The sequence below is a fragment of the Zingiber officinale genome, chromosome 6A (assembly GCF_018446385.1).
Source record: "Zingiber officinale cultivar Zhangliang chromosome 6A, Zo_v1.1, whole genome shotgun sequence".
Classification (NCBI taxonomy): domain Eukaryota; kingdom Viridiplantae; phylum Streptophyta; class Magnoliopsida; order Zingiberales; family Zingiberaceae; genus Zingiber; species Zingiber officinale.
The window spans coordinates 100,661,328-100,685,886 of NC_055997.1; the positions used below are offsets into that span (position 1 = coordinate 100,661,328).

At 41.7% G+C, this 24,559-nt stretch overlaps 2 protein-coding genes across 3 annotated transcripts; both read left to right on the forward strand.

The window, feature by feature from the left end:
- Positions 1 to 1,699: 1,699 nt before the first annotated feature.
- LOC121997172 (brefeldin A-inhibited guanine nucleotide-exchange protein 1-like) lies at positions 1,700 to 3,130 on the forward strand. 2 transcript variants are annotated; one of them, XM_042551438.1, is made up of 5 exons: positions 1,700 to 1,997; positions 2,106 to 2,210; positions 2,359 to 2,438; positions 2,693 to 2,755; positions 2,954 to 3,130. In XM_042551438.1, exons 1-5 carry the CDS (start codon positions 1,899 to 1,901, stop codon positions 3,003 to 3,005), a joined length of 399 nt encoding a protein of 132 aa, XP_042407372.1. In that variant the 5' UTR covers positions 1,700 to 1,898; the 3' UTR covers positions 3,006 to 3,130. The 2 variants fall into 2 exon arrangements, with proteins under 2 accessions (XP_042407372.1, XP_042407371.1); XM_042551437.1 differs by having other exon boundaries at positions 1,700 to 2,210.
- A 6,901-nt stretch (positions 3,131 to 10,031) lies between these two features.
- On the forward strand, positions 10,032 to 10,574 carry LOC121995088. The gene is made up of 2 exons (XM_042548921.1): positions 10,032 to 10,119; positions 10,261 to 10,574. Exons 1-2 carry the CDS (start codon positions 10,032 to 10,034, stop codon positions 10,572 to 10,574), a joined length of 402 nt encoding a protein of 133 aa, XP_042404855.1.
- The last annotated feature ends 13,985 nt before the right edge of the window (positions 10,575 to 24,559 follow it).

Consider the following 24,559-nt stretch of genomic DNA (forward strand, 5'->3'; position numbering starts at 1 on the left):
AAATGTCTTGCTATACATAATTTGGCATTTCGTGGTACACATGACAAAATTTACGAAGATAGTAATGGTAATTTTTTGGGTCTACTTGAAATGATTGCAGATTTTGATCCAATAATGCAAGAACATTTTCGACTCATTCAAGATAAAAAGATTCATTATCATTATCTTAGTCATAAAATTCAAAACGAGTTAATATCTATTTTAGCCTCCAAAATCAAGAATGCAATAATTAAAAAAGTAAAAGAGGCAAAATATTTTTCAGTAATTCTTGATTGTACACCGGATGCAAGTCACAAAGAACAAATGACACTCATATTAAGATGTGTAGATGTTTCAGAGACTCCAATTAAAATAGAAGAGTATTTCTTAGAATTTATAAATGTAGAAGATACAACTGGTTTAGGCCTTTTCAATGAATTGAAATTTGTTTTACAATCTTTAGAACTTGATATTGATAATGTGAGAGGGCAAGGTTATGATAATGGATCTAATATGAAAGGAAAAAATCAAGGCGTGCAAAGAAGATTGCTTGACATTAATCCTAGAGCATTTTACATGCCATGTGGTTCTCATTCTCTTAATTTAGTTGTTTGTGACATGGCAAATTCTTGTGCTAAAGCAAAATCATTTTTTGGAGCATGCCAATGTATGTACACCGTGTTCTCTAATTCAACAAAAAGATGGAATGTTTTGCTTGAATATATTGATGGATTAACTTTAAAATCATTGTCAACTACAAGATGGGAAAGCCATATTGAAACAGTTAAAGCAATACTATCTCAAGCTTCCCAAATTAGAGAAGCTTTGTTCAAATTAGCAGAAATAAGTGAAGATAGCAAATTAAGTAGAGATGCTGAAACGCTAGCATCTGGTGAACTTTCAAGTTTTGAATTTATATTAAGCCTTGTTATTTGGCATGATATTTTGCATAAAATTAACTTAGTTAGTAAAAAATTACAGTCAGAGGATATGCGTCTTGATGTTGTTGTAAAACAATTGGCTGGTCTTGTTTTTTTTTTTGAAAAATATAGAGAAAATGGTTTTTCTTTAGCTATGGTTGATGCAAAAAAAAATAGCATTTGATATGGAAATTGAGCCGGTATTTCCTACAAAACGTAAAATTAGTAGAAAGAGACATTTTGATGAGATTGCTAATACTGAAAGGGAAAATCAATCACCGGAAGAGTCTTTTCGAATAGATTATTTTATCTTAGTAGTCGATATTGCTCTTGGGCAATTGAAAAGTAGGTTTGAACAGTTGCAATATTTTGAATCTATATTTGGGTTCTTGTATGATGTTGCAAAATTAGTTTCAATGGATGATGATGAATTAATGAGTTCTTGTGTGAATCTTGAAAATACTTTGAAAAATGGCGACGCTTCTGATATTGATGCAAAATATATGTTTTCAGAATTACAAGTTTTGCAAGTAATGTTACCAAGTGAATCTTATGAAACAAATAAAAAATGGTCTTCCATTCAAATATTAGAGTTTTTAAAAACAATGGATATGTTTCCAAATGTGATGATTGCTTATAGGATATTATTGACAATACCCGTGACAGTGGCATCTGCCGAAAGAAGTTTTTCAAAATTAAAATTAATAAAATCTTATTTACGGACCACAATGACTCAAGATAGGCTAAATGGATTAGCAATTTTATGTATTGAAAAAAATATTTTTGAAAATATTGAATATGATGATATTATTGATGATTTTGCCTTTAAAAGTGCATCACGAAGACACTTTAAATGAGTTGCCCCTGTGTTTTTTTTTTACTTTTTTTTTTCTTTTTGTGATCCTGCTACACTTGCTACTTTTCTGTTATTAAGTTGTTTGCTTAACAAGTGAAACTACTTAATCCGACCTCACCTTTTGTCCATGCAGGCATTACAATATGAATCATATACGATTGGTTTGGTCCCGCATCTGGAATGTTCTTTCTGAATTTTTTGTTTCAGTTGGGTTGTCAGAAAATCTTTCGGTCGCAATCTTTGTAATGGATTCACTAAGGCAATTAGTTATGAAATTTTTGGAGCGAGAAGAACTTGCTAATTATAACTTCCAGAATGAATTCTTGAAACCTTTTGTGGTCATCATGCAGAAAAGTAATTCTTCTGAAATTTGTGAGCTTATTGTTCGATGTGTTTCTCAGATGGTTTTGAGTTGTGTTAATCATGTGAAGTCTGGGTGGAAAAGTGTTTTCATGGTATGCTTGAATTATCTTATTGTTTTTCTATAATTTTTCCCACATTCTCAAGCAGTACCTTAAATTACGTTTGCTTTCATGGTGATTATGTTGGGTTAGAATTTGTAAACTTTTGTATAGATGATATTAATGCTTCTCCTATGTTTAGGTTTTCACAACTGCTGTCGCTGATGACCGTTCCCTTCATTGCCTGTTGACAATCTATACATGGAAGAAGTGTACGTTAAGGTTAGTATGCGGTCTTAGTTGGACCCTCTCCTATATGATATTGCTTCTAAATGATGCTTCCATAACATCAATAACATGTTACTTAAGTTTCTTGTTTTAGCTTTATTTGTGTGATTCTAAAACATTCCACCACCACCCGTGGCATTCATTTCTTCGTTGAATATGTGGATTGAAAAGATACAGAAATTCTAAATATTGATCTATTTTTATAAATTCTCCATAAATGAACTTCCTTTTTTATTCCTTGTATGTAGTTTGGAGAGGAATTATGCTTCACTGTTGGAGGTCAGCATATTCCTTTTGGTGCATCACCACAGGTAAGTTTATTTTTCCTTTCTCTAGTTATGGTATGCTTCCTTAAATTATCTCCCATAATCTCTATTGGAAATATTGCTGCTATATATCTAGCAGTCACTTCTTTCTAACATGTATTTTCCTCAATAAATTATAAAGTTTTTATGTAGTTTCACCCAAATGTGTTTCCACGCCTTACAAATTCTTATGATTTTTTGTAGAATATCTGGACTGAACTTGAACCTCCTTGTAGAATCTATCAGAAGCAAATAATTCGACTGTTCAGATATCTTTTTCTTGTGTTTTGCTATTCTGAACTCCTTAGTACTACTTTATAGGGACTAGTATTTAGAAAGATTTTAATTCTTAACCACTCTGCTGAATACATTGTTTAAGTTTTGGTGGAAAGAAAAAATTGAGGCATAACTAATAGTTTTGCCCAGGGCCTTTAAACAACCAGGACCGGCTCTGAGTCCATAAAACCTTATCTATCAACAACTCTTGATCCAAGAGCAGACTCTTGATCCCAGAGTATACTAGAAGTTACGGTCCAAGGATCCCGGCTGGTCATTTTAGTCCTCACAAAATGAGCATGCAAAAGTTTTAATGTCATGTTGGGCCATTTCAATTTCAGATCTTAATATTAATTTTGAAAATAAGTTAAATTTTAGATGACGAAATAAAATTATCCCAAATCTCGTGGCAGCCGCTAAAATCTATCGTCATCGATGACTCAAATTCAACGGGGACGACTGCGCCCACCTCCTCTCCCCCTTCCTTTTAATCTATAAATATCAATCCAATCGATCTCCTCCTTCCTATTCAACCACGAGCTCTCTCACGCATTTCTTCGGTCCATGGGAGCTTACATCTCCTCAGCTTCAGGCACCGCCTCCGTCTCCGACGAATCCAAGCACCAGCACCTCCAGACAGCCAAAGTCATCGCCCCCGACGGACGTTTGCTGGAGTACCACGCCGAAACCACTGTCCGTGCCGTCCTCGCCGACGCCGGCCATCATCTCTTGAATATTTTCCTCTGTAGCTCCGACGAGCTCTACTTCAACGCCAAAATCCTAGCTTTGGCGGCCGAAGACACGCTCCGGCTAGGGCAGATCTACTTCCTCCTCCCCTTTTCCAAGCTCCACCACCCGCTCTCGGGCCCCGACATGGCGGAGCTCGCGGTGCGAGCGAGCGTGGCTCTCTCTGCGTACGCTTCCGACGACAGCGAACGGAGGCGCAAGAGTGGTCAGAGACTCATGCCGGCGGCGGCAGAGTTAGAGCAGGCCGCCGTGCTTAATGAAGTCGTCAATGAGAAAGAAATTGGATTTTATTCGGAAATTTGTAGCAGCGATCAGGATTATGCATCGAATTCGTCTTTTGAGAAGAAGAAGATGAAGATGATGATGAAGCGGAGTGAATCAGTGCGGATTAACTCCCGGCAACGACGGCGGAGTCGCAGTCAGAGGTTGAGCATGATAGAAGAGATTGTGTAGACCACAAATATAATTATTATGTAAAAGTTATTTTATTTTTTGAACAATTTTAATTCCATCGTATTTAATTGTGTAAATTTATATGGGAGAGCACGATAAAGTGTGCGTTAAAACTTAACTTTCATGACTAATAAAACACATGATTTGCTTTGTAATTAAACTATTATAAAATTAATTAGTTTTAGAAAAAAATAATTAAATAATTGATATCCAATCTTCACCTGAATGGATCACAGGAGGAAGATTTTGAAAAAGTAAAAAAAAGGAAAAAAAAAAAGTCGAACGCTAACTTCGGGTTTGAAAATGTCAATTTATTGAATTATTGATGAGAAAAATCAACAAGTTCCCGTGTCCTCCTTATCAACACCTGAATGGATCACACGGCTTGGTTGAGTTGTCTAGATCCGAATCCGATAGATTTCAACTCGTTATCCATTCCGAGCTGGAGCCAACGTATCGTACGTCTAGATCATTTTACTCAACGAGGATTGATGTCCTGTAATCTCTTTCATTATATTTTTACTATTATAAAAATAATAATAATAATAATAAAATATAAAATAATAATGATACGCGATAAGAAGAATCTATCTGGCGCAAATCAATTATCACGTTAAAGAAAAATTAAAGAAGTCAACGTGTAAGGATAAGTAAGGTACAATCAGTGTGGGTATCTCGGCTGATCAGAGGGATTATTATCCGATCGGTCAGACGGTTGGCAGCCCATGCTCTAATTAATCAACCCGCTGAATGGGTCAGGAGCCCGTGCTGAACAAGCTTGTAATACGGGTCGATCGAGGGGTCTGATCAGCTCTGGGTACGACGTTGGCATTGTACTTATAAACGGATCGTCCGACCGGCGCAAGGAATAGCACTATGCAGAAGGAAAAGACAATTAATAAGGGGAAGAAAAAATAAAAGGGAACACGACATCTGTTAATAAATGTGTAGAAGACAAGATAAAGATGTCTTCAATTTGTCATTAAACCACACCATTAAATAAGGAAAGATGAAAGGTCATCCAGAATGGTATAAAAAGGGTCTACAGGTATGAGTAACAGACAAGAAAAATATTTCTGAGTTCTACGATTCTCTACTTTCTTACTCTCTTCCCGTGTTCTAACTTGAGCATCAGAGGGCAAACGTTAGGGACCCCTTCCCTGATCTTAGTTTTGTTTTGCAGGATCATCAAAGTCTTCTTCCCGTCAGTGGCCACCCCATTCCCGACTTTCCAATGTCCTTCATTTGGACATGATCAATTTAGCACCGTCTGTGGGAATGTTGCCCGTATTTGAATAAGAAGATGGAAGACGCTGGACAACTCACAACAGTGACACTAACGCAAGAGGAACTCAATGCACTAATACAAGCTCGAGATACGAAAATATTGGAGCAACAACAACAGGTGATGGCCGATCGGCCAACGCATGAGCCTGCCGCCTCTACAGCAGGTCGACAAACTGAAAGAGAAAGAGAAAATCGAGCGGATCAATTTTTCGCTCCGGAGAGGAATAGAAGACCGATCGACTCTTATGAGGACGTTCGTAATGCGCCAATTCCCTTCAACCGAGCGATGTCATGGGCTCCCCCAGCAGAAAGAGGCCAAGCAGATAGAGACCAGGGATCCTCGGATGAGGCACCCGTGCGGGATGAACGAAAGGGAAAAACACCTAGGGAAGACGACTCACCTAAGCGGATCAATCAACAATTTTCAGAGGGAATCCTAAGTGACCCTCTATCGAAGCACTATACCCCGTTAACGATCGAAGAGTATAACGGAACAACCGACTTCGACGACCACTTGGCCAAGTTTGATAATGCGGCCACCCTTCATCACCCTTCATCAGTACCCGGACGGGGTGAAATGCAGAGTCTTCCTTACTACTCTATCTGGATCGGCGCAACGATGGTTCAAACGATTGTCGAACAGCTCTATCTACAGCTTCAAGGATTTCCAAGCGGCATTTCTATACCACTTTGCTAGTAGCCGCCGCCACTAGAAGACTATAATAAATCTATTCTCGCTAAAGCAAGGGCCCCGAGAGGCCCTAAGGGCCTATATCCAGCGCTTTAATCAAGTGGCGATGGATATTCCGGCGGTCTCTTCAGATGTACTGGTGAACGCCTTCACTCAAGGGCTCATCGAGGGAAAGTTCTTCCGATCACTTATTCGGCGATCGCCCAAGGACTTTGGGCACCTCCAAAAGAAGGCCAATGAGTACATTAATGTGGAAGAAGATCAGACAGCAAAGAAGAAAGAGACGACCGCCAATCCCGCAGTAGCATCCAAGCGGCGTCAATCAAGCAATCATCAACCACCAAAAGGGCCCCGGACAGGGAGCCCCTTCACACCAGGAGCCTAAGCCATATGCCGTACAACTGGTGGCGACCGCTCGTCCAGGAGGCAAGAGGTGAGAGCCGATGTTTTGCACCTTCCACCGCTCAACGACACATAACACCAGGGACTGCTACGACCTAGCAGATGGTAGGTCGATTCAGTGCGGATACCACAAACGATTGCCACCTCCCGATTGACGTCACCGAAGCCGATCTACAGGATGAAAGAATTTAGGGAGGGTGACCAGTTCACGTCATCACCAACCACAAAGGGACCGAATCCTTGCCCGAGCTTCCTCTGAGCGAACCAAACCATCCGCAAGGGAAGAAGAGAATAGAAGTAATGCCGCTCGGGGGGAGATAGGAATGATCGTCGATGGGTCGACCGGTGGAGATTCTAATCGAGCAAGAAAGTTGCATGCACGGAGGCTCGAGATCCAAACCGCGGGCTGCAGCAAGAAAAAAGCTGAGGGACCCGAGATTAGCTTCAACCCTAAGGATTTGGAGAGAGTGGAGGTCCCCCACAACGATGCATTAATCATTTGGGCAGTAATCTCTAATTATACAGTCCATCACACTTTTATTGATACATGGAGCTCGGTAAATATCATATACCGGAAGACATTCGATCAATTACAAATTGACCGGAGTGAACTGCTGTCAATGACAACTCCACTCTACGGCTTCACGGGCAACTAAGTGTTGCTGATAGGCCAGATCAAGTTAGACATCTCACTCAGAGAAGAGCCCCTGAAGTGGACAAGGATCACAAATTTCATAGTGGTAGATACGCCCTCGGCCTACAACGTCATTTTGGGCTGGCTGACACTCAATGAGTTCTGAGCGGTGATGTCCACCTTCTGCTAAAAGATCAAATTCCCGATGGATGGTAAGGTAGGAGAAGTCAAAGGAGATCAGTTAGCCGCTCGACGTTGTTACATCGAGATGGTCAAAATGGAAGCACGAGCCGCTCGAAAGACCCCACGCTTGAAGGTGAATGTTGTCGTCGAAAAACCCCCCACACCGGTGTACGAAGAAAAAGAAGAACCACCCTGACCGCCCGAAAGCAACCATCTTCATTGTTGTCGATCTAGAGGCTGAGAAAAAGACAGAACTGGTATCTTGCCTCAGACAGAACCATGATGTATTTCCTTGGTCGACACATGAGCTTCCCGGTATCTCGCCGAGTGTGGCCCAGCATGAACTACATGTCCGACCAAATGCTTGGCCTATCAAACAAAAGAAAAGGGGCTTCAGCGCGAAGCAAAACTTGGTCATCCGAGCGGAGATAGAGAAATTGTTGGAGGCCAGCCACATATGAGAGGTACAATTCCTGAGCTGGCTTTCTAATATTGTACTGGTCTCCAAGCCAGACAACAAATAGAGGGTCTGCATAGACTTCCGCGACCTGAATAAAGTATGGCCGAAAGATTTCTATCCGCTGCCCCGGATAGACCAGATGGTGGACTCTACGACTGGCTATGAGCTGATCTACATGCTCGATGCATATCAAGGTTATCACTAAGTGTCGCTCCCCCGAGAAGATCAAGAAAAGGTCAGCTTTATCATGGCCGACGGAACATTCTGCTACAATGTCATGCTGTTATGACTAAAGAACGCCAGTGCCACCTACCTGAGGCTCATGAACAAGGTGTTCTGATAGAAGATCGGCCAAAACATAGATGTATATGTCGACGATATACTAATAAAATCTCCAAGGGCTATTGATCTTTACGCAGACATTAAGGAGACCTGTCAAACTCTAAGGGCTTATGGAATAAGACTGAACCCAAACAAATGCTTGTTCGGCACCAAGGGCAGTTGATTTCTGGGATACATCATCACCGAGCAGGGGATCGAGGCTAATCCAAGCAAGGTCAAAGCTCTGCAAGATATGCCACCGCCACGCAACTTGAAGGAAGCCCAACGGTTGACCGGGCGTATTACCGCTCTGTTAAGATTCATATCCAAATCATCCGATCGGAGCTTACCATTCTTCAAGGTGCTGCGTTGAGCAACAAAATTTCAATGGGATGTCAAGTGCGACCGAGCGTTTGAAGAACTCAAAGACTATCTCAATTCCTTGTCTATATTAGCTAAGCTGAGCGCAGGAGAGGTGCTCTAGATTTATCTATCGTCCACCAAAAATGTGATCGGCTCAACATTAGTTAAGAAGAATGGGCAAGAGCAACAGCCCGTGTATTTTTTAAGCCATATATTAAAAGATACTGAATCCCGCTACACTGGTCTGAAAAAATTAGCTTACGTGTTGGTACTAGCTGCTCGGAGACTCCGCCCCTATTTCTTCTCCCATCCAATCATGGTGATGACCAACAGTACCTTGGGAAGAGTCCTCCTCAACCCAGAAGCGTCCGACCGGCTGATCAAGTGGACCACTGAGCTAAGTGAGTTCGACATCCAATACCAACCCCGAACGACGATAAAAGCTCAAGCCTTGACTGATTTTGTCACAGAAGTCCAGAGCGACGAGCTAGAGGTAACTTGAAAAATATATGTTGATGACTCTTCCACCCGACAAGGCAACGGGATCAACATCCTACTCATTTCTATAAAAGAAGATCGGATGCAACTGTCTGTTCGGCTAGATTATCATGCCACAAACAACAAAGCTAAGTATGAATCTTGATAGCCGGCTTGCAAGTAGCGTGGCATGTCGGAGCCACAAGAGTCCTCATCCACTCGGACTCCCAGTTGGCCACCCAGCAGCTGTCAGGAACGTTCGAGATTAGCAATCCTCGACTCAAGTTATATGCAGAAGCCTTCGAGAGATTGAAGACAAATTTCCAAGAAGTCACTGTACAGAAGATCCCCCAATCGGACAATCAAGCAGCAGATGAACTGGTTAAATTAGCTAGTTCATTATCACCAGTCGTGATAAGTCAGCCGATCAAACATGTTTCCTTGGTAGCGCATATTGACTGGATGGAGGGAGTTGTCTTTTCGAGTGACTGGGGAACCCCGTTAATTAAATTTCTTCGATCGGGAAGTACGCTGGCCGACCAGGAAGTAGCACGTCTATTAAAGAAGAGGGTCGGACGATTCACCTTGGTCGGAGATCAGCAGTATAAAAGAGTCTTCTCTATGCCCTTTCTCAAGTGTGTGGGACAAGAGGACGCAACGTGCATCTTGCAAGAAGTTCACCAAGGCTCCTGCGGAAGCCATCCGAGCTCGGAAGATTCTCCTGGCCGGGTACTTCTGGCCAACTTTCCAAGAGGATGTCGCTCGGATGACAGCCACCTGCCTGCCTTGCCAAAAGTATCACAATCTTTCACACCGACCGATTGAAGAGATGAAGTCATCCATGGTAGCTTGCCCGTTCGACCAGTGGGTTATAGACATAGTGGGACCGTTTCCCATAGCCACGGGTTAGTGAAGGTTCTTGCTTGTTGTTGTGGACTATTTTTCAAAATGGGTGGAGGCTGAGCCCTTGGGCAAGATAAGTGAGCAGATGATCATCAAGTTCATTTGGCATAACATTCTCTATCGATTCGGCATCCCTCGTCGGCTCATCTCGGATAATGGGAGGCAGTTCACAGGTTAGAAGCTCAAGGAATGGTGTGAAGACTATGACATCCAGCAGGCCTTCACCTCAATCGCATACCCCTAGAGCAACGACCAGGCGAAGGTTGCAAATTAAGAGATCCTCAGAGGTTTACAAACTCGGCTCGACCACGCAGGGGGTAACTGGGTCGATCAACTCTCAAGTGTCTTGTGGGCACTCCGTGTGACTCCAAAGGAGGCGACCAGCTTAACACTATTCCAGTTAGTGTACAGAGGAGAAGCTGTGATTCTTGTAGAGGTAGGAGTGGAATCCGACTGGATGCGACTCTACGACGAGGAAAACGGCGAGCGAAGATTAATGGAACTCGACCTGGTGGATGAGGTGCGGGATATAGCAGCTATTCGGTTAATGGCCTATCGACAGCGGATGAGGCATAATTACAACAGAAGGGTGATCCTGAGGTCCTTCCAAGTTGGTGATCTGGTGTGAAAGAAAATCAAGTCAATTGATGACATCACCAAGCTCGAAGCACCATGGGTGAGACCATGCAAGGTTGTGCAGAAACTCCGCTGGGGGCATACTACTTGGAGGACGAAAACGAAAAATGACTCTATCGGCCATGGAGCGTGACTCATCTCCAATCCTATCGGCCCGGATGAGAGGTGTGCAAGCAAACATGAATGTATTTTTTGCATATATGTGCTGATTGCAGGACAGACATGAAATAAAAAACAAAGTTCTCCGAATGATTTAGCTGATCAGCAAAGATAAAAAGTCGAGAGATGACTATAAACCCTTGTCGTCCTTAGCGATCGAGCGGCAACCTTAAAACCTTGTCGTCCTTAGCCGTCGAGTGGTGACCTTAAACCCTTGTCGTCCTCAGTGGTCGAGCGGCGACCTTAAACCCTTGTCATCATCAGCGGTCGAGCAGCGACCTTAAACCCTTGTCGTCCTCAACGATCGAGCGGCGACCTTAAACCCTTGTCGTCATCAGTGGTTGAGCGACAACTTTAAACCCCTATCTACGTCAACGGTCGAGCGACGATCTTAAACCCCAATCTTCATCAATGGTCGAGCGGCGACCTTAAACCCTTGTCATCATCAACGGTCGAACGACGACCTTAAACCCCTATCTATGTCAACGGTCGAGAGGTGACTTTAAACCCTTGTCGTCCTCAGCGGTCGAGCGGAGACCTTAAACCCTTGTTGTCATCAACAGTCGAGCGGCGATCTTAAATCCCTATCTACGTCACGGTCAAACAACGACATTAAACCTCAATCTTCATCAATGGTCGAGCGGCAACCTTAAACCCTTGTCGTCATTAGCAATCGAGTGGTGACCTTAAATCCCTATCTACGTCAACGGTCGAGCGGTGACCTTAAACCCTCGTCTACACGAAGTTTTTTAACTCTATTTACATCAATGGTCGAGCAATGACCTTAAACCCTCGTCTACGCAAAGTATTTTAACCTTGAAAATAGAATGGCCAAGTAGATAAATTGTTGCCGATCAGATCAGAAGAAACACAAGGTCGAGCGAAATTAAAATACAAAAAAATAAAGGCTAGCCAGATAGACAAGCGTCCATTGATACTTTACAATAGGCAAAACATGATCAAGTGGCTTACTCCAGATAATCTAATACATCGTCAGGTAGTGATGCAGTCAGCTGGTCCTGACTGATGACCTTGCTTGATAGAGAGGCAGGGAGAAAACCGCCTTTCTGGAGTTGGCCAAATGTCCCTTCGATCGCTAGGTCGAACAGACAAAGAGCCCGATCGGTGACCTTATCGTTAAAAGTATTTGAGCGAATGTAGGCTTGTTTCATAAGATCAAATCTACTCGACTCAACTCCTTGATAAGTCTCTAGGGCCACCGAGAGGCCTCCAGTTCTTCAATTTGCTCAACTCCTCATCCTTGAAGTCGAGCTGGGCCTTTGTTGCAGTCTGCTCGGCCAGTCGTCCATCCCACTTGGCTTGTAGTGTGGTCTTAGCCTCTTTTAGGTTTTTGGCCAGCACCTTGAACACTTGGTTTTTAATCTCCAAGTCCTCGATGGCCCGGAGCTTCCTAGTGTTAGCCAAACTCAGCTTCGTTTCAGAAGAGCTAACATATTTCTCTAGTCGAGCCAATTGGGTAGCCTGCTCAAAGTGTTTCTTTTTCTTGGCCTTCAATTGCTCGGAGCTTGTACCCAAATCAACTCTTAATTGAGCTAGTTCGGCGTTCAGTTGTTCCAACTGCGCTTGGGAAGCTGCTGTCTGGCCGCTCGGAGCGCACAACTTTTAACTTCTTCATCCTCCAAAAAGTTGAGCCGCTAGCACATGGCTAAGCTCTTCACCCAGTACTGCAAGAAAGCGATGGCATTTATTAAGAGCCAAGTGGCAACAATAATAAATACAAAGTACTTACCCTAATAGACATTTGGGTATGGCTATTAGCGAGCGCCCTCGGGGGCATGACCGCCGCACGGGCACGAGCATCTGCCCAGGTTTGTGCAAGTGGCCCCCGGATGATTATTTAATGCTCTGGAGCTCAGGAGTCAGCGCTTGCAGTGTCGTGCCACTCATCCGTGGGCAGATGGATGACTGTAGTTATGTGGCGCTAGCCACTAGGAACAACTGGGGCCGAGGTTGCCCTACCAGTTGACTGGGACGTTTGTGTCGACCGGATGAAAGATATTTGAATCTTCGATGGTATAAAGGGCGCGGGTGGCACAGCGATTGTCCCTTGGGGTAGCCCGAATAAGGATGGCATGTGATCAGGCGAAGGCGAAGTATGTGTGGCAGCCATCACTTGCTCGGGCATTGGCATGGAGGTTGCGCCCCGCTCGGATGTAGGACGCGGAATGGTCCTGGACGGAGTCTGTGAAGATGACGCAGTAGAGTGGGTTGTCATCTTCGCTCGGTGTTTTTTTTCGGCTTATTAATGGCTCCCTAGAAGAGGTCGATTCTAAGCCCTTGTCTACGGCAATTACCGGAGGATGCTTGGGTGGAGGACTCACTACAACAGTTGCCTCACCGCCAATCGTATGGCTAGCCGCTCCGCTTCCTTAGGTTGCGGCTTCCGCACTCTCCCTAAGCGGGTCTTCTTGTGAGCTAATTGGCGGTAGACCATGACTCTCCAACTCGGCTATGACCTCTGCATTGATCTCATTGTCTGCGAGCTTGGCTTTGCCGGACAGACGAGTGCGCAACATGACTTCGGTTACGAAAGAAAGGAAGAAATCAGTTAGATTCAAAAATTAAGCCAAGAAAGAGTGTACCTAGGTTGCACGGGAGCCTTGTGCGGATTAGGCTCAGACCAAATACGTATAGGACAACCTCCAGCAGCAACTTGTGTATATGATACTTCCGACCAGCCAAACAGAAAGCTGCGTGAAGGTAGTCCGAGTGACTCTTGTATTTCTTGAGCTCTAGAGGATTCGACGCCTTATTTTCCATCTGGTCGAGAAGTCCGGCCGCTTGGGAAAGCGAACAAAAAAGTAATATTCCTTCCAATGTTTATTGGAGGATGTCATCTTATCAAAGAAAACAAGGCCCACTCGGGCTTGGAAGAAAAAAGTCCCCGACTCTGACAACTTGAGATAGTAGAAATAATGGAAGAGCCGAGGAGTAAGGGGAATGCCATGCAGACGGAATAAAACAACGACCCCGCACAATAATCGAAAGGAGTTTGGCACCAATTGATATAAGGAAATATGAAATATTTACAAACTGTCGAGAAAAAATGGTGGATCGATAACCACATATCGACAGTAAATTGGTCCCAGAAGAAACAAACAAAGCCCGGAGGTGGCTCGTTCGGGCAATCAAAAGCTGTAGGAAGGCCAATTTGATAGCCAGAGGGAATTTCAAAAACATCTCTTAAACTCTCAGCGTCGCCTCCATCAAACCTGGACTCAATGGATGTATACCAGAGTCTGGGGACGGAGGAGATAGCCTAGGAAGAGCTTGCCATCAGAGTAGTGGCAGGAAATCAAGGAGTTCGATTGAAAGAAACAAAAAACGTCACGAACACTAGATATATTCGATGGAGGGAAGGTGAAGGCTTACTAGGAAGGTTGCTAGGATCGTCGGAGAAGACACAGGAGGCTGTGGCATTGATGCTCCTTCGCGAAGATGAAACCGCAACGAAAAAGAAAACGCCAAGTGCGGAAAACGGCAAAAGCAAGCACGCTTATAAGCCCTGCGGTCGATTGATCTCAGTCGTCCAATCTAGCTTCATGAAAACCTAGATGAAGATCTGATCATTGATTTTGAAATGGCGCACGTTTCGGGATAGGCGAATATCCACCTATCACATCAAACATGCAGCGACAGTAGTCGACACGTGGCATTCGGTCATCGGACACATTTAATGAGCTTAATTACAAAAGGTATGGTCTCATGCTCGTCATCAAGGATTTGCATGGTCTTCAAGATATTTGGATGACATCAGCCTCCTCCGCGCTCACTCGAGGAAAAGAATTTTTTCAAGTGTTCGTACTCATCCTCTAGATCGGTGCAAGGAACGAGCCACGGGATTGAACCCTGCATTAGCATAGTGAAGCCGAGCGATGTCGACTATCGGTCTAATCCATGATTGTAGATCGGGCATAGTCCGATCGGACAATGGAGTGTTCAGGCCGAGCCGACCTCAAATTCACTAAAAACACATTGTCTAGTCAGTCGGACTTACAGTCTCCTTCGACTATACTTAAAAAAAAGGTAGATCCGCTACCTTAACGGCCCCCCTAGTGCCGAAACCTTAAGCGAATCGAAGTTAAAGAGGTCAGTGCGTAAGGGTAATTTAAAGGCGAAACCTTCAACTATACTTAAAGGGGAGACTTGTGATGAGGCGATAAGAAGAGCCTACCTAGCGCAAGGTAATTGCCACATTGAAGGAAAGTTAAAGAGGTCAGTGCGTAATGGTAAGCAAGGTACAATCAGTGTGGGTGTCTTGGCTGATCGGAGGATTACTGTCCGGTCGGCTAGACGGTCGGCAGTCGATACTCTAATTAATCGACCCGCCAAATGGGCCAGGAGCCCGTGCCAAACAGGCTTGTAATACGAGCTGATCAGGGAGTCCGATCAGCTCTGGGTATGGCGTTGGTATTGTACTCATAAACGGACCATCCGACCGGTGCAAGGAATAACACTACGCAGGAGGGAAAGACAATTAGTAAGGAGAAGAAAAAGTAAAGGGGAACACGACATCTGTTAATAAAGATGTAGAAGACAAGACAAAGATGTCTTCGGTTTGTCATTAAACCACACCATTAAATAAGGAAAGACGACAGGTCATCTAGAAAGGTATAAAAAGGATCTACAAGTATGAGGAACAGGCGAGAAAAATATTTCTAAGTTCTACGATTCTCTATTTTATTACTCTCTTCCCCTGTTCTAACTTGAGCATCGGAGGACCAACATTAGGGACCCCTTCCCTGGTCTTGGTTTTATTTTGCAGGATCATCGAAGTCTTCTTCCTGTCAGTGGCCACCTTATTCTCGACTTTCCAACTTCCTTCATTTGGATAGGAACAAATAAAAAAAATTAAAGATAATAAAAATTTTATAATAACTGACATTGTTTATAGTGAAAATTATTTTTTTAAAAATTTAATAAAATAGATGAATTACTTTAAATTTAAAAAATATTATAGGAAAAAAAAATGGTAGATACGACTTCTGCAACATGAAAATACTGAACATGCATATATAAAATTAAGAAATTAAGATGGATGATACATATTCCGGAAGCAAGCAATTAATTAAGCGAATTAGATGAATTAAGTGGCCCAGCAAATATCCACGTACGTACGCCGATTGCTACGGTGGCCGTACTAATGCTGCCGGCCGGTACGTACGAAGTCAAAGGCTAAATATTATTGGTAGTTCATGCATTTGCATGGCTGCCGGAGAGCCAACGATGTGCATGCAAAGTCAGTGACCATCAACCTAACTCACCTCCCTAGCTCATGAATGGCCGGCCGCCAAGAAGATGAACGAGTTGAAGAAGAACTATGCACTTATTCAAGACCTACCTACCCATCACCTTCTTCCATCTATTTTTCCTTAATTTCAAAGCAGGCTCGCCGGATAACTAGTTTGCTTACTTTGACCTTAATGATTTCGCCATGATATATAGACAGATGAGATTTCACCCGGAATTTATTATGAAATTTGATTGATTGATTGATTGATTAATTAATATGGATGAACAGATCGAGCGTGCAAGGCTAGGCCGGCGCCGGAGTTGGCGCCGGAGAGGGGGAGGAGTTCGCCTGCGCTTCCACTGCCGTAGCAGCAGCTTTTTAATCCGCCTGCTTCGAGTGAAGCTCTGCGCTCTCTGTTTCCTCGTCCGGAGATGCCTCCGAGCCGCGAAGCGAGTCTTCGACGTCCCCGGCGATTCAAGGTGGCGAGGTGGCGCCGGAGGCAGACGAGGTTTGGTCTCCGGCGGCGCTTGCCGGCGGTCCAACTCTTTCCACGCCGATGCGATGATCAAGGATTGCTTGGAGTTTATAAAGATGTCTTCCTCCCTCGCAGCGGAACAGGAGGCGGCTCCGGCGACGACTGTTTAATTGATTCCGGCAATCCATTGAGCTATGTAAACTGTAAATTTATTCGTGGACACTGTTTTCGTTCTCCTTTTCGCTTGATCGTATCGAATTCGAAGGTATTGTGTATAAAATATTGTTCAGTCTTAACCCAATAGAAGTTAAGAAAGTGCTCCGTCTTGATATTATTAATCATCGATCCCAAACAATATGATTCGTAATTTATCTTCCCAATAATCTCAAATATTCAAGGATTTAGAAGATGGCCATAGTTTCTTTCTGAGCCATGCATGTACAAATATTAATATGATGCATGTTTAAGGGATTGTGTAAATCTTGATCAATACAACTCTTATTTGAGCCAGAATAGTCAAAAACTTATAGGATACATCTTATTCAAGTTATCATACATAATTTTAGTTATATAATTACCAGATAATTATATAACAAAGATTATTAAAAATAAAACATAATCTAATATTATTTTTTCAATATTTGGAATACTCATTTTAGTAACCTCGGAATAACGTAAAACTCGTAGGTAATCACATTTTGGATTATATCCCTCATTTACTGATGTGGAAGATCATGCGTGATTACCTTGGAATCACTAGTCACTACTTGTGTGTTGCAATCGACCTCGAGTCAAGGGTGACTAGGTTGACCGAGTTCAGGTTGACTCGAGTGTGAGTTTCGATATTTGATCAATATATTAGTAAGATGTCAAGGAGGTCAAAATTGACCAAATATTTGATGGTAAAGGATTCAAGTAGGTTAAAGTTGACCGGATACTTAATGATGTCAGAAGTAAAACAGATAGTTGGCACGAGAAGTCAAGTAGGTTGAGATTAACCAGATACTTAACTAGAAGTGGGAAGTCCAACAGGGAAGTTGGCAAAAGGAAAGTCCAAGTGGGTCATGAGGACCAAACATTTGCATTGGAAGTCCAATGGGGAATTGACAAGAAGAATTCACGTAGGTCATAGAGGATCAGACACTCGGCATGAGATAGAAATTTCAAGTGGGTCATGAAGAATCAGACAATTGGCATGAGACGGAAAGTCCAAGTGGATCATGGAGGACCGAACACTGTTGGTGCAATTATCCTCGGGTTAAGGTTGATCAAGTTGACTAAGTTTGAATGAGCTTGAGTTTCAAAGTTTGACAATATATGAGAAAAAAGGCAAGTAAGTCAAGGGAGGACTAGATATTTGACTTGAAAGTCCTAACTGGAGGTTAGGCAACGGAAAGTCTAACTAGAGGTTAGGCAATGGAAAGTCTAACTGGAGGTTACACACGAGAAAGTCCTAATTGGAGGTTAGGTAATGGAAAAACCAATGGGAAGGCTGGCAATAGAGAGTCCAATGGGAAGGTTGGCAAGTGAAAAGTCCAAATGGGTCAAGAAGAACCAAACACTTGGCACAATAAAAAAAGTCCAAATAGATCATGAAGGACCATACACTTGGCACAAGAGGAAAGTCCAAGTGGGTCATGGAGGACCTAACACTTGACATTAAAAGGAAAGTCTTTGAAGATTGTAATGCTGAATGTAAGACAAGAAAAGTCCAAGAAAGTCGAGGATCAAATTCTTGGCAAGAGTTGGAAGCCCGAATTGATCGTTGGATCAGATGAAAGAGTGGTAATGATCCAAAAGTAAATTGATTGGGAAATTGATGCAACTGATTGGAAAATTAGACAACTGATTGGGAAAATCAATTGAATAGATTTAATCTAGAAGCAAATAGAGGCAAATTGATTTAACTAATTTGGAAAATCAATCAACTAATATGAAATCAATCAAATCAATTTGGAAACCAATTGAATCAATTTGATCTAGAATCAAACAGAAGCATATCAGTTTGATTGATTTGGGAAATCAATCAACTAATATGGTCAAACAGGTCAAATAAGAGTTGTTCTACAGGTTTCATTGGTCGAATTCATTAGATTAGTTTACTGATTAGTAAAATCAATCAACTGATAGATAGAAATCAATCTAAGCAACAACCTTTAAAGGGTGATTTCAAAGAGGTTTGAAGGTACTGGTTCTTGGAGATTCTTAAACGAAGTGTTACTGTATTTCCGAATCAACAAGAGACATTTCCTAGCAACAAGAGATCAAGCAAGAAAGGTTCTTTATTATAAAATTGTTTTCGATTGTATATGTTTGTGTATTTTACATTTCTTGTTCTATTCTCATGTTCGATCTTGTTCTCTATCTCCAAAAAGTTTTCGAGAAGGAGAGTGTTCATAGTAGAGCTATGATAACTAGTGTGAACCCTTAGATTAGTTACCTCAAGGAGGTGGATACTAAGTAAATCTCGGAGTTGTGCCTATGGAGTCAAAGTTCAAATTGAATATCCATTCCATATTATACAACGAGCACAACGCAATGATGAGAAGCGATCGAAGCTATTCACCCCCCCCCCCCTCATCTAGCTTGCATGGGTCCTAACAAGTGATATCAGAGTAAGGTCACTCTTCTTTAAACTAATCGTCGGATAGAGGAAAGAGCTAAAGGAAGAAGAAGAAACTGTATTCTTGAAGTCCTTTAATATCAATAAGTCATTGGACTAATCATCAAAGGAGCTCAAGTGTGTAAATGGATCCTCGAGGTGGATTCAGATTTAACATTTGAGTGCCTCCACCTTTTAGATTGGGAAACTTCGATCTTAGAAATCAAGGGTCAAATTTTTCTTCATTATGGAGTATGGACATAGAGCAATGGTTTATTCTAATGGAGAGATTTGAAGCTCCAATGGATAGCAATGGAAAAATCCTCAAGAAGAAGAAATGGACTGAAAAGCAAGTCAAAAGATCTGAGGTAAATAAAAAGATAACTAGATTACTAATTAGTATTTTGTCTAATGATATTTTGTGCAAGATAGGTGAACATCAAGATGTCAAGGAATTATGGAGTAAGTTGGTCAAACTCCATAAAGATCCAACCTCAACGCAAAGTGAAACACATCCAAAGAAGAAGACTCATTGGATCAAGAGCTTGAGGACTCGGAAGTTGAGAGGTGCTCAACATCCGAGGATGAAAATAAAGAACTATCTATTGGACCCCGTGGTTGTTTTGATATAATCAACCAAGTTGCTTATGTCCTGTTTGGTTTTGATCCCTGTGTCTAAGTGTGCCAGAGCTTAAGAGCGCAGGAAGTCAAGCGGGAGACACAGCTAGCGAGAAGGACGGTACGGAAAGGGAGCCGACGGGCTCGGTGCGTCCGAAGGACGAAAGAGCTGCGGAAGAGTACACCGGCGGACGAGAAGAACGTACATTCGATGGACAAGAAGCTGAGGCGGAAGCCTGCTCAAGGAGAAGGCCGAAAATTGAGTTTGAGTGAACCCTATTTCGGTTGGCCACAATCACCCAAGCTATCGGAACTTCGGAAGAAGAAAAGAAATCAAAAGGAGCTGGAAAAGTAAGCTGAAGACGCCCTCAATGAAGTGTTGGAGGCTCCTCGGCTGCCTACAGGCATGAGGGCGCCCTCCACATTGTCCAGGGCGCCCTCAAGGCCATTGAGGGTGCCCTCATTCCAGTCTACTTGACTGTTTCGTAGTTGGATAAAATTTTATCCGATGCCTCGGCTAGAGGCACCCTCAACCTCTTGGGAGGCGCCCTCAATACTCGAGATAGGATTTTCAAGAGCTATATAAAGGCCCCTGGAGCTAGAAAATTAATCATTCAACTTTGTATTCAATTCTTAGTAATGTTTAAGAGCTTTCAGTGTATAAAAGTCTTCTCCGCCTTCAAAGAAGGAGATTCTATCTGAGCTGTTCAACTGCATTAGATTAACAACCACCTAGGTTGTAACCAAGTCAAATCCCTGAGCCTTCTTTCTTTCTTTTCTGTTATTTGTTTTTATTTTATTGTTGCTATTTTAGAGTTGAAAGAACGAGGAGGGTATTTACGTATTGCAAGCAATTCACCCCTCCCCTCTTGTCGGCCCCGCTGCACCAACAAGTGGTATCAAAGCAAGACCGTCTCAGAATAACTGACCGTCGACTGAAGCATCAAGATTAAGATGATGGCCGGTGCAAGTATTCATCCCCCAAAATTCGACGGAGACTTCGCTACATGGAAATGCTGAATGGAGGTATTCTTTAAAATAGAATTTGATATTCTTTTAGTTATGAAATATGATTTTACAGTCCCTAAAGACAAGGAAGAATACACCTGGACGAAAAAGGAACAAGCTGATTTCATGGCCAACGGAAAGACAGAGTTCCATCTGTTTAGCGTTCTGCCACCCTGGGAGGTAAGTCGAATCGGAAGCTACGACTCCTCCAAAGACCTCTGGGAAAAATTCCTGGAGCTCCACGAAGGCACCTCAGAAGCGAAGTTAGCAAAACACGACATTCTCCGAACTCAGCTTACAAATCTCCGAATGAATAATGGTGAGAAGGTAGTGCAACTCCAAGCAAGAATCAAGGAACTAATAACTCAACTGAATAATCTCAGAGAATCGATAACAAACCGAGACTCGATCCGGTATGCGCTCAACACATTCCCAAGAACTCCAGAATGAGCGTCCTTAGTAGATGCATATTACATCTCTAAGGACTTTGAGGTAAGCACATTAGAAAATTTATTCTCTACCTTTGAACTTCATGAATCTCGAATTACAGAACCTAAACAAATAGAGAAGTCGAATCTTAATGTTGCCCTACAAGCTGAGATGGATGATCCCGACTCTGAAGCATCAATCGACGAAACTGAAGCGGCGCTACTGGAGTCCGTGTTCTCCTCTACTTCCCTTGCTCCCTAGAGTCCGTGTTGTAGTGACAGCGACAACGCACTTCAAGGGGCAGTGCGACAGTGAGCTCTGAGCATCCACCTCGCCGGAGGGGTTCTCCCGTGTGACCTCCACCTTCCAGCTTCCTTCTGATAGCTTTACCATCTAGGAGCAACAATAGTTCATTCCATTACACAGTGTATTCCACCATAATCGGCCAACGCCAATTTGGAGAGGGTTTCTTCAAGTGAAGAGTCATCCCATCGTTGTTGTCAAAGCAGCAGATCTGAAGTGTGCTACTATTCACCGGAGTTAGGGGTTCTATCTCCATGTCCTTGTGTGACGGCAAGGGTGATGAAAAACAATAGATAGAGGAAAGAAATAACATAAAGCTTTTTTATCATCTTATTACTAAAGCCAATAGGCTTATTTATACAAGTTGTCCAAAACAATAATGGAAAGATTAAATAAGGCATACAATTATAATTATTATAAACATAGCAATATAATAGACATGGAAATATTATTTTTCCTATTTGATTCATATCGATCTTAATTGTGATGTCAAATATAATAAATCTTAATTGATTGAAATCAATTAGAGATTATTTCCATTATTGTCATTACCCCCCGACAAACTCAACGGGAGTACCTGAACGTTGAGTTTGAGTGCTAAGTTTGTAAAACATTATCTAGAAAATAGCTTAGTAAATATATCAGGAATTTGATCTTTCGTAGAGATGTAAAAAATTGAAAGTTGTCAAGTCGCTACACGCTTGCGAACAAAATGAAAATCAATCTCTACATGCTTGGTACGAGCATGAAAAATAGGATTTGCCGCAAAATAAGTTGCTCCAATATTATCACACCAAATTTTAGGCATAGCGTTGAGAAAAAGTGTAATTCCAAAATAAGATATTGTAGCCAAATAATTTCTGACGTTACGTTAGCGATACCTTTATATTCAGCTTCAGTACTTGAGCGAGAGACTATAGGTTGCTCCTTTGAAAACCAGGAAATAAGATTTCTCCTAAGAAATATAGCATATCCACTAGTAGAACATCTATCTTCGGGAGATCCAACCCAATCTGCATCACTATAAGCAATCAACTATCGTGAAGACTGACGATATAAAAGAAGACCATGTCGAATAATACCTTTGAGATATCAAAAAATTCTCTTAACACTTTTCCAATGATGTTCAGTAGGAGCATGCATAATTGACAGGCACGATTCATAGTGAAAGCAATATCGGGTTGTGTAATTGTGACATATTGTAGGGCACCAACAATGCTACGGTAGATCTGGGGGTCCGACATTGAAGAGGAGGATGAAAGTGCAGTGAAACCACCCTCGATGATTGGTGTGGAGATAAAACGTGCACCATCCATTTTAGCTCGTTGTAGGAGCCCAGTAATGTATTTGCTCTGAGAGAGAAGACAACCTTCAGAATGTGAGAGAAACTCTATGCCAAGGAAAAAATGAGCATTGCTAAGATCCCGAATAGGAAATTCTTGACGAAGAAGATGTAATAAAGTAGTAATGTCGTTTTAATCACTACCAGTTATTAATATATCATCCATATAAATCAGAACAAATATTGAAAATTTCGCATTACATTTGTAGAATAGGGAAGAGTCTTTTTTTGAGCCAGAAAATCTATGAGTATGAAGCTAGGTAGATAGACGATGAAACCATGCACGAGGTGCTTGTCAAAGACCATATATAGACTTCTGAAGTTGATACACATTTGTTGAATGTTGCAGGTGGATGAATCTTGGAGGTTGCTCCATATAAACAGTTTCTTCAAGGTGTCTATGAAGAAAAGTATTAGAAACATCTAATTGGTGTATTGACCAATTGGAGCTAACAACTATAAATAGTAGCAATTTGATAGTTGTAATTTTGACGATTAGACTAAAAGTATCATTGAAGTCAATACCTAGTTATTGATTAAAGTCTTTAGCAATAAGGTGAGCTTTATAACATTCAATAGAACAATCTGCACAATACTTAATTTGGCAAACCCATTTAAAGCCCATAATATTCATAGATGGGGTATGAGGGACTAACCTCCAGGTTGCATTACGAAGAAGAGCATCAAATTCTGTAGCCATCGTAGCACGCCAATTTGGATCTTTGACTACCTGTGTAAAACTAGAAGGTTCAACAAAATTTAAAGAAGCAATGAGAGCACGTGGAAGAGGATAACGAGTGGAACTGGTTGACATTGTCCATAAATATCGATTGAGGCATAAATATCACTTAGAGGAATATCGCTTAAAAGGTAGTCCTTTTAAATTGAAAGTTGAGTGTGAATTGTGGTGTGGTAACTTAGTTTTATTGATGTTGATGTTTATTAATTGTAGTTGAATGCTTGTATTGAACTTGATTCTCCATGTTTGAATTGCACGTAATATGCTTAAATAGTTTCATGCACACAACGTGTTCGATGAATTGTTTCAACCATTAGTTAAAGTTAATTTGATACATCTTAGTTTGTTTAACTCTTGCTTTGTATTACTTTTTCAATTGCTCAGTTATATGTCTTCATTTAAATACTTTGTTAGATTATATTAGATTTCTTTAATGCTTAATTCGTGAATTGCTTACTTTATATTTTCCTTAATTCTAGTGCAATTGTAATTTAAATTAAGTTAACTTTCCTTTACTTGCATTGTCTTTCATTTACTAGATTAGGTTTCATTTAATACTTTACTATTTCATTCCTTAGTTTAATTTCGTTGATGGTGAAATTGTAGCGTAGAATGACAATGTGTTGTGAGATCACTATTAATATGTAGATAGGATGTTCATTTTATTAGGATAAATTTCATACTTATTTTTCTATCACATTTATTAGGTTTAGAATCAAAATCCAAAATCTAAAACTCTATTTCCATATTAAAAACCCCAAAAATATAAATAACAAATAATCCTATATTACTATCCTAAGATTGCATTCATTGGGAGACGACCTGAGTCATTTCTATACTGTATTAGTATAGTTAGAAGAGTTCAGTACTTAAATTCTTTTGATATTATTTCATAACAAAAATAATTTTATCAATCACCAATAGATCAGGGCAATCGATTGGATGGTTTGTGTGAGGAAACATATAAGTGATGAATCGATTAGGGCAATTGATTCAGCATGGTAAATCGATTGGAAGTGTTTTCTCACGAAAATAGAAGGCTTTGAAA